Raw genomic sequence first — 11,425 nt, 5'->3', positions numbered from 1 at the left:
CCATTGGCTATAACTTTTAATTGTGACAACACTGAAAAATCAAGTAAATCCAGTTATTCTGTAGGCTAGTGCTTTGTGTGCAACATTCATTGTTGTTGTCCTTTTATTAAGAGTCAGGAACACTTGGTAAATATAAAATGCAACAAAGCCATTTCATAGTTTCACTTTTATGCAAGCTGATTAATTCATAGTCACTGTTAAAATAAACAACCTAATGTAACAGATGAGGAAAAAATAAACAGTAAATCACATTCACGCCAAGAAATAATTAGTTTAATCCCACCACCGTCTCTGAGCCTGAACCCAGAAAAATTCTGAAAGTGAATCCTTAATTGTAAAAACCTAACTTTTTGGCAACAATTACGCACCAATATTTCCATCATAGATATGTGACATAGAAATACTGGTTCTAAAACGTGAGGCCACAATAAATCAGGCTTCAAGGAAAATAATAAACCCACCAATAACTTTACAGCCTTCTCCACTTTAACTTTCATGAGCTGTGGTTTACCGTAAGTGTATGCTGCAGAGAGTATTGAAGAAATAAGCAACGAGATGTTGCCAAACAAGTCAAAAATGTGAGAACATGCTCCAATTGTGCGAAACGTACAGTGGAACAGAATGGGGTTTTTTTGGACAACATGCACTACATATTAAACCAAAGCAGTTTTTTCAATCACCCTAATAAGTTACCTTAGTGCTGAACAATTAAAACTGTAATATGGTTAATACTGATTAGCAAAGCATATGATGTATGGACTGTACCTTAACAGTAAAACGTGTCGAGTGAGGAGGATTTCTCATCCAACTCTTTGCACACTTTTAGTTGGTACACAACCTTCTCACCATGGTTAGTGTTCTGTTCTGAAATGTTATGCTCAAACACCAAAATATTCAGCAATATAAAACGAAAAACTATATTTTTAGAAAGATGGAGTTCTTACAGCATAACGACATTTGAAAATGACACTAAAACTAAAAATTACACTCCTGAAAAACTCGTACCCTTGAAAAAAGCCGAAGAGCCACAGATTTAGCAAAATATTGTTTTCAGCAACATTCTAGTTTTTTGTGTGTAATTTAAAGTAAGCACACTGATAAATCATCAAATAAGGGGGGAGGGGAAAAATTCCCACTTAAGCGATAACATCAATTTAGGATCACAATTTACAATTTATTTCAAATGAATAATAATCTCAGTGGCCACTGGGATGTCATGAATAGCACATGTATCTATATAATCCTGTTAAGCATTGCCACAGCCCAACTGCGCTGAACAATATAAACAACTAAATTAAACCAAATGATCAGTTTTAAGTATTGGAAGAGTTTCTGACATACACCTGTCAACAATTGATATAAAAACATGCTACATAACCAACAAATATGATGAATAACAGTCAAACTTTGTGTGCTGCGATTAAGACAACAGTGAGTAGGATCGCTTTGTAGTGCAAACAATTCCTGGTGGTAATTTTTTAATTCTTGCTAGAGGCAGATAGCAGGGTTTTATCAAACATTAAGTAGTGGCAATTTGGTGCATTTTTAAATTAACAACATATCACTATTCAGTTTGTTATAAACCAGCCATACTCTAACCAAGATTAAAAAATCATGAGAATTGTTTGCAGATTTAACTTGACCCTGTTAAACAGATTTGAAACCACCTCTAGCAGACTGCAATGATGGTGCAGTACTGTTTCTGACTTGGAGAACTGACAGCAGTCTACAAGTAATACTGAACCGGTTGAAGGCTGAACACAGTGTGCAGATTCTCTGTAGATCTCAGGACAACGTGAGGTAGAGGATCACACAAGCAGATTGACAGAGAGACCAAAAGAGTTGCCAGACGTGGGGGCGCGGGGGTTAGCAGTGCTTGTATTTGTGTGTAATATGAGACAATGCTCACACTTCGCCAAAATTGGTGTGGCCCGTCTCCTTGGCGTGCTCACGAGCTTCCTTTTGTCCCACCAGGCCCATCTGGCACACCATGCAGCGCAATGCAAAGCGGTTTACGTCCGTGAACTGTCGCTTGCGGCGGGCCTCGTCTGCCAGCTCCAGGGCCTGGGCCAGGATGACATCATCCTTGGTGGAGAAGATAGTCAGGGGCGGGGGGGCGTCGGAGCCGGGCGTTTCTTTCTGCAGCGGGTCGTAGTGGATGCCGTCGTAGATGAGGAGAACACGTTTGTGGTAGCCGGCATCCTCCCCGAAGCGATCCACTCGTACTGTCTGAGTGTCCACCACACAGATCTCACACTGGTAAAACTTGGACAGGATTGACACCTCGATGGCTCCGCCCCAGGTGTCGTCGCGTCTTATCCAAGCGCAGTAGTCCTCGTTGGTCTTTCCCAGCACGGCTTCCGAGTACGCTGTGGGGTCGCTGGACACAATCTGGGCGATGAGGCCTCGCATCTCTGGGGCACAAGCGGGGTCGTACACACCGCCTTCCACCACATAATACACACTGGTGAAGAGGCAGGAGTTGTCTGCCGGGACCACGCGACGTGCCAGCATGGGCCGGACTTCCAAGCGTGGTGCTTTAGTCACAGTGGGATGATCCTGAGGCTTTGGCTTGTTTTTTTCTTCCTCAACAATGAGTGTGTCTCCTGTAGAGAATGACAACACAGTTCAGCCTGTCATACTTTGGTAAAAAGAGATTGAGAGCTGCTATCTCAGAAATAATATAGCGTGCTGCCAGACCATACTATGAGCTGTAGTTTGGTATGGCTGTGCGAGACAACATTTATATTAAAGGTGCAGTGTGTAATATGACATCATCAAGAAAGTTCTACAAAGTTCTAGAATGCAACACTCCCTGGGTAACCCCAACCCTTTTGAATAATAACAGAAGCCACAGTGGCCTTCAAGGACAAGAACAATTCTAAATTTTAAACAATGCACCTGATGACATTCCAACTATGACACTTTCAAGATGGCGGCACTAGGCCTTGGTCCAAAATATGCAGAAATATTGACATATATGAGACCCTTTCTAAGGAAAAAATAATAATTCAAAACATATTTTTCAGCTATTATGCACTAAATTAAATATACTTATGGATATTATAATTACTTTCTACAAAATCTGCTAGGAAATAAAACCCAAAATTCTACACACTGCAGGTTTAACTATATAAAATAAACGTTCTTCTCGCTGATGTTCTCGTTTGCTGTTACAGGTCATTTCCTTGCAGGAGGTTTAAAATATCTCAAAAAACATGTGCAATGCAAATTGGGTAAATACATGAGTTTAGTCTAAAGGGTGAGTTTACATTCACACAGAAAAATGTACTGAAATGTTAATCCAATCATATATGTGATGTCTTAAAAGAAATCTTGGAACAGATAATTGAAATAATAAATTGTGGAAATGTTGTTCATGTTTCTGCAAATTTTGGATTTCTGACAACGTACCAGATTTGATGGGATAATCTTTGAGGTGAGCTTCTCCATTTTGAAGATCAAGGCTGGAGGGGGGATAACCAACCATAATCTTCTGCACATCACAGGGGATACCAGTCAGCTCCTCCACTTTCCTCTTCAGCTCTTGCACACAGGACTGATGGGTCAAGCCCTGCATTATGTGGCTCCCGTTTTTGGTTTTACAGCGAAGCCTCAACATCCTGCCTGCAAAAACACGCAAGAACATATCAGTATCACTGCAAGTATTTGATGTGGACTTTGGTCATCCAACAAGGCATTTGTGGTAGAGAGACATTGAACAATTATCAAGAAGAGACTTTCTGGCCATTGTGACGAAAAAAAATTATTAACTCCACCTCTTGACCATATATCATTTGAAATGTAAAGTTGCTCCTTAACCGACCTGTTTATCATTTAAGGGGTTTAAGCAAGAAGATCTACTGTACATGTTGAAAAATATATTTATTTTATTTGTTATGTCATTATTTGATTTAGGGTCATTCAAAATACACAAATAAAAAGCAATAATTATGGGTCACTTTAATGCCTGAATAAATCAATATCACATTATACAACGCTGACCATTTGTAAATGATTTACAAAAATAGTTGCAAGATATTTTTTGGAGTTTTTAAATTGCAATTCATAAAATGCCAACCCAGGGTCTTCGAATTCTGAAGTTTCAAAAGAAAGATTTAAGACATTTAAACACCAATGTAGTCCTTATTTCTATATTAACTTGCCTTGCAAAGCTTTCAAGGATCTGTTGGAAACCTGGATAAGCAACATTTGCTATTAGCATTTATTAGCCAATGAAACACAGAACGAATTGGGACGTGGGATACCTGACAGTATCACAGCTGACACATTTCGGTGTTAACACCGGCACAACAATGAAAATGCTGATCAAACAACAACGATGGAGGCAAACACATGACGGCCAAGTCGCTTTGTTTTCATTTCTTTGTTCTGTCAGTTCACGTTGGCGAGTGGCGACTTAACTTCACAGAAAGACAACAACACACAGTGGACCAAAGCTAGCAGCTCCCTCTCAAGCAATAAACCCACAGCATTATATGGAGCCACTTCTCATGAAACTCGCGAAATAGTCAAGGCGTGAGTGACTTTTATCCTGGAAATGTATGAAAGAAACACAGACAAACGTTAACGGTGACTGTAGTCATGTATCATCCGCTAACGTTAGCATGCTAGCTTGACCATTAACCGGACAGTTTTTCGCATCCAAGTACACTTAAATAAATAACGTAACCTGTCCATGGAAATGTCTTTCCGTGGACAGGGTATACCTAGTGACTCGACAGCGAGATAAGTCATGTTGTTTTCTCACCTGCTATTAACTGCAGCCCTGCCTCAAACAATAAACATTCAGTGACAGACTGATGTGTAAAACGTCACGCTACGTCTGTATGACGACATGACGCTCCCGTATTTTACCGTAAATTTCCGAATACAGCCATGGTGAAAGGATTTTTATTTTTTTGTAACTACTACACATAGACAGGGGTGGACTGGGACAAAAATTCAGCCCTGGCATTTTTGGCCATGGCAGCCCACCATGATTATTGATACGATATGTGGAGGCAGGGGCGTTGCTCCAAATTCTGGGCCCCTATACAGGAAGTCCTGATGGGCCCTCTGAGAGGCAGTCTTACAATACAAACATGTAAAAGCTATGTTTGTCTATAGTCCAAAACGTATGAGTGACTGGTCACTCTCTGAGCCAGATAACAACACAATGTTTCTATTGATGAATGACCAAATCATTACGCATACTTGAACACAACCCCTGGTCTAATGACTCTTAATAATCATGCACACACACAGTGTTTCTCACAGGAATTTGGGAGACTGTGTCGTGGACCCTGGACCTTCTAGAGCAGGGGTTCTCAACCGTCTGCAAGCTGGGCCCCCCCAAAGCTGGGTCATTGCAGTTGGGCCCCCCCACCGACCCTGACAACCCCCCCCACACACACACACACACACACACACACCACCCTACACAGATAGATAGATAGATAGATAGATAGATAGATAGATAGATAGATAGATAGATAGATAGATAGATAGATAGATAGATAGATAGATAGATAGATAGATACTCTATTATTGTTATTATCACAAGGGCTAGGCCAGTGGCGCACCTTTGAGTTGAACATTGGGTTTAGGGTTGGGGTCCGGAAATTTCTTATAATTTAACGTTAAATTCTGGTGCACTTTTATGTGACACTGAGGAAATGTTTTTTTTTTTAAATCTCCTTAGAAGAGAAGAAAATAGTAGCCTAAATAGAACATACACAGAATAAATTCTACAATAGGTATACCTGTTATGAAAAAGCTTCACAAAACAAAGTCTATGATCAATGGGAAACACTGCTGTCTGACAACCCAGTTCAGAGAATGTTTCAACTATTGAGTCTTGGATTTGGAAAGTGGCCAGATTTTGCTCAAAATGCTACCTGCGATTAATGTGCTGTGCAGCCTGAACGCGGAGTTGTGTGTGTCTCAGTGGCGATTCCAGGAAATTTTGACTGGGGGTGGCCAAGGTGGGCCACAGAGCTAGAGTGGGGTGGCCATCACACCCCTGAATGAATAGCATGTGATATGCTGTACAACCAATTCAAAGATGATTTATAATCCCAAATGCCCAAATCATGTTAGTATCCATTGTAATGTTTGTCAGAAAACTAAACCCCTGAAGGGAGGTCTGGGGGCATTCCTCCCAGAATATTTTTTTGTGTTTTTAACATGTAATCTAAGCATTCTGGTGCATTCTGGCGAAGATAATAAAGGAAAAAGTCAATATTCATTTCAGTTCAGATGAATAGTAAAATTAGCAAGACAACATAACTTGCTAGCAGCCAGATGCCTAACAACTGGACAGAGGGACGGATGACAACTAGATTTTGACCAAATATCTTGCTAAAAAAATAAACCTTTATTTATGAAATTCTGCCTTAAGAACATGTTACACTTGCTAACTACAAACTTAAATTTTTTTATTCAGATTTAAAAAATCTGCTGGGACACGTGCCCATACACATGCATGGGTGGCACGCATGTCACAAGCACACTTATGCTGTTTTCAAGACCTTTGCTGACCAGAGACCAGTTCTAGTGGCCACAGTCCTACCATTAATTCAGTACTTGAAAATTGCAAACTGATCTCATATCAGTGGATTGGAGTGTTTGTGTGATGAACTTGGCAACTACCTATCAAAAAAAGTTAAGAAAGAAAAAAAATACATATCATCTCTGAACTAGGCTACATATCAGGAATACAATTTAAATTACAAAAAAAAAAAAAAAATTAAGATTAAGATTTTTATTTTTTTCATCCCCCTCGCGCCCCCCCGGTAGAGTGTCCGCGCCCCCCCGGGGGGCCCCTCTAGAACCACTGTTCTAGAGGGGTCCGGGGGAATGCTCCCCCGGAAGATTTTTTTTCAAATGTTAAAGTAAAATTCATCAATCTGGTGCACTTTGAAGAGAAAACTAAGGATAAATCAACTGTTTCCTATGTAAGCTATTTAGTAGGCTATTATTTGCTGGAATAATGTATAGACACAGATGACCAAAAAGCAGAAAGAAGAAATGTACATGTTTAAAAAATCCAGTCAGCTTCGGGAATTTTTTTCCTTTGTTTGTATTTTTTAATGGCCCAATATAGGCCCCTGATCTTCGTAGCCCCGAACAATGTTATTTAAAAAATAACATAAATGTACTGACGAATGAAAGGCCCATGAAATCTTTTTTTTCCCTAAATAACGTTTTTCTGGGCCTTCAAAGATCAGGGGCCTATATTGAGCCAGTAAAAAAAAAATATATATATATATATATATATTTTTTTTTTTGGGTGCAGCCCCCCTCTGCCTTGGGCCCCCCAAGCCTGTCCGCAGTCCGACGGCCCTGAACGTAACTGACCATCGTCAGATGCTCATAATTACGGAGTAGAAGTTGAATGCATGATAATACAATTTAATGCAGCCTCTGAATGGGCGGCCCTCTGCTGTGTGTGTGATTGGGCCAGGCCCAGCCTAGATCCAATCATAATGAGTAATGGCCTGGGACAAAGTTTTATTTAACTTTCAGGTGAAGTTGACAGCCTGCACGCACAATTATATGTCCATGGCACTCCCGAGAGGGAAGGGCCCTCGGCCCTCGGCTGTGTGACTTGGCCGGGCCGGGCCGAGTCACACAGCCGAGGGTCCATAAAAAAAAAATAAAAAAAAAAATAAGATTTTTTTTTTTTTTTTTTAAATGGACCCGGCCCGGCCCAAAATGCCTGCCGGCCCACCGGGACGATGCCCGGTATGCCAGATGGCCAGTCCACCCCTGCACATAGACATAGTTATGCATTACCTATGATATAAGTTGTTTAAGTAACTACCACATATATATGCATTACATACTACATACGCTTTTAATTTTTAGTAACTACTACATAGATATGCATTACCAACTACATAGAATTTTTTAGTAACTAGGGCCTACTACAAAGGTAGGCATTAGCCTACCTACTACATATTTTTTAGTAACTACTACAAAGATATGCATTACCTTCTACATATGTTTACTTTTATTAACTAATACATATACATATGCATTATATATTTATATATATATAGGCCTATAGCCTATATCCCTCCTAATTGTTAATATATTTCCCAATAATTTCAAACACCCCTACAGTGGACCGTACCATATTAAACTTGCCGACGTTCGGCTCTACTTTGCCTCGCCCTCTAGTTGCAGACGGCTAGTAGTCAGCCAGCCTCGTGTAGTGCAGAGAGTGTAGCTGGCCAAATGTAAGTTGTTAAAAAGCATCCCCTCTCAAAATTGATTTTTCTTCATCCGATAATCAACTCCTTTGGTGGGTATATTTGCATGCCTGACAGAAATTAAGACATGTCCACCATAAATAAATAAATACAGAAGGCACAAAATGGTATGTTTGAAACAATTTTTTTTTCTGGTGGAGTACCCCCAGGCATACCCGTCGCTATGGGCGGGCCATAGGGGGCCGGGCCCGCCCCCAGAAATGCTCGTGCCCCCCCCACTTGGGGCACAGATCTCTCAAAAAAAATTACTTTAATTTTTATTTTATACTATCATAGTAGCTAATTTTGGGTTGATAAATACTAATGTTGCATTCTTTATCATCAAAACATTTAAAATATAAATAAACAATGGTGTGATTTTGTTTTATTGATGGGAGTCTATCTACACTGCAACAGCCTATCACGGCCTTACTGAAAAGAAAGTAAGGCTACGTAGGCCTACGTAATACGTCAATGCAGCCGCTCAACAGTTACCGCGCATTTTGAAAGTGAAGCTGGATGAGTTTTCGCCGGCTTACTATTTCATTTCTAGTTCATCATAATCGATATTCGGTAATGGTTGAAAAGCCCACCAACAGTCTCCTCTGCCAAATCGGATCTCCAAACTGTTGTCACATAACAGACTACTACAAGCCGAAATTATGGACTTGTTCAGCGCGGTGACACTTCTGATTGCGTGAAGCCACAGTACTCTGCGCTCCTCCAGCCACGGCCATCGAGGCTGTGCCGGAGACTGACCCCGGACCGAACCCGGTCCAAGCAAGAGAAGACGCACAATTTACAAGAACCTCCGCGGATTTGCAGTTGAGGAAACAGTTGGTCCGTCACAAAGTGACATAGACGAAAAGACTGAGTTCAAGAGAGTATTTTACAGTGTTATTGATGCTGTGCAAGGAGAGATGGATGCGCGTTTTGGAGAGCGTAGTAGCGAGCTCATTGGCGCACTGGCTGGTTTGAACCCGGAGGCCGAAAGATATGTTGATGAGGAGGTTGAGCTCGGAGAAACGCCGCCTCCCGCTGTACTGATAGAAGGGACTGGAGAGAGCACAGCCCTGCCTCCACTCAAAGTAGGCTACCGTTTGTGTGTGTGTGTGTGTGTGTGTGTGTGTGTGTGTGTGTGTGTGTGTGTGTGTGTGTGTGTGTGTGTGTGTGTGTGTGTGTGTGTGTGTGTGTGTGTGTGTGTGTGTGTAATGGCAATGCATATCCCTCTGTTGACTGCTTTAAAATGCAATGTTTGAGATATGCGTCTGGTGCTATTTACTATCTATGGTCTGGTGTTAGGCTACATCTAATATGTTGAATAGTCAAGTGTTTTATGGATATTCATAACATTGCTTCTATGTAATGTAGGCCTATTGCTTTAAATTATGAGGACTGATGTTATAGGCTAGGCTACCGCTGTTGGTTAGTTTAACGTGATGATTACGTGCTGCGCGAATAGAGTATAGGACTATTAAAAATATACAATATACTGTAGGCTAAAAATAATTGTGCCCCCCTATGCATTTCATATGCCCCCCTTAAGACTGAGGTCTGGCGACGGGTCTGCCCCCAGGCCCCCACTTAAAAGGTGTTCTCCCCAACGTTGAAGTGAAACCTACGCCCTTGTGTGTATCTCCTGTATATTTAGTAACTACTAAATAGATCTGCATTACCTACCACATAATTGTTTTAGTAACTACTATATGCATTACCTACAACAAAGTTTTTTTTAGTAACTACTACATACTGTAAAAAAAACTATGTAGTAGGTAATGCATATGCAGTAGTTGCTACAATTTTGCGTACCTTATTGAAAAGTGTTACCTTTTATTTTAGCAACTTAGAAAAAACTTAACTTACAACTTAGTAAAAATTATGTAAAGAGTAGGCCTATAATTATACACATATCTACATTTCCAGTAATGGGACTTTAACAGTAGGCTAGGCTTCTTTTCAAAAAGTTCAGTTTTATACAATGTATAACCCCATAGAATTAAACTCATTATTGTTGATTTCTATTCTATTTGATAATCTGTTATGCCTCTCTCTTCCAATAACTATGTATCAAGCAAAAGAGATTATCGAAGTATCATTCATATCTTTTATCATTTTAAGACAATTTTACACAAAACAAGGAACAATCAAATGAAGGTCATTAATCAATTAACTTTTAACAGATTTGGATCACTCCATCTGGACAATGTCATGTGCTGCATATGCATTCATACATTTCTATGGGTAGAAACAAAATTATTTCACTTCATAATTCCCTTTCATTGTCTGCTTAAAGAAGGCACACATAGGCAGCAAACATTGATCAACAATCAAACAATATACACAGTCATAGAATGACAGTTATTGTAACACTGTCTATAGTCTAGTATTAAATAAAGTTAAAGGAGTCAAACATAGCAGGCATATGTAAAGATTAAAGATATAATTATTGCATGAAGTGATTCAAACAAATGTTTAGCCAGTATGTTCACATGGGAAAAAAGGCAAGAAATGACTAACAAGCAATGTGGTGTTTTTTTTGTAACAACACACCCAAATAAAAAGACAAAACTCAATTGAGTATTATAATTTCCTTCAGAACAAAAATTCTAAAGAAAATAAATAACACCACAGAACACACAAAGGATAATGGCTTATGATATGATAAGAATCACAACGACAGATTGTTTGTATGGCTGGGTTTGTTTTTATAAAAATACTTCTACAGCATCTACTTTATAACATGTTATATTCGCATTAGGGAAAACAGTTTTCATCATGCTAATGCATAACTAGTAACATTCAGCCTACACAGAGGTGCTAATTATATCAATATATTTAAAGTTCAGTGAGGCTATGTACATGATAAGTTGCTAGTTCTGAAATATGTTGAGTTATTTCGGTTGATTGATTGATTTTTGCAAACATGCAGAAATGTTTATAAGACTTCTAGTTCAAAGCCTCAGCAGAGCTAATTTAAGAGACAAATACAACCAGTAAATTACCTCACTGCTCTTTGACTTCTTACTGTATGCAACCCGTCAATCATTTTCAAAAATGTGTGGTTAAAAAAAAAAAAAAACGTTTTTGTGTGCCATCTGATTCATGACTGAACCCGGAACTTTTTTTTGCCCATATTGTGCCACGAAGAACGAGGCCTTCTTCTTCAC

The 11,425-nt window shown here is 39.6% G+C and overlaps 1 protein-coding gene across 1 annotated transcript; it reads right to left on the bottom strand.

The window, feature by feature from the left end:
* On the bottom strand, positions 1-4,851 carry yod1 (YOD1 deubiquitinase). Its single transcript, XM_080026186.1, has 3 exons — positions 4,772-4,851; positions 3,415-3,627; positions 1-2,606 (listed from the first exon to the last, which is right to left on the bottom strand). The coding sequence occupies exons 2-3, from the start codon at positions 3,620-3,622 to the stop codon at positions 1,906-1,908; spliced, it is 909 nt and encodes a 302-aa protein (XP_079882312.1). The 5' UTR covers positions 3,623-3,627; positions 4,772-4,851; the 3' UTR covers positions 1-1,905.
* Positions 4,852-11,425: the final 6,574 nt, after the last annotated feature.

This window comes from Ammodytes marinus (assembly GCF_949987685.1).
Source record: "Ammodytes marinus genome assembly, chromosome: 4".
NCBI lineage: Eukaryota > Metazoa > Chordata > Actinopteri > Uranoscopiformes > Ammodytidae > Ammodytes > Ammodytes marinus.
Note: the sequence above shows the minus strand (reverse complement) of the source record. Positions and strands in the feature narration are given on the sequence as shown.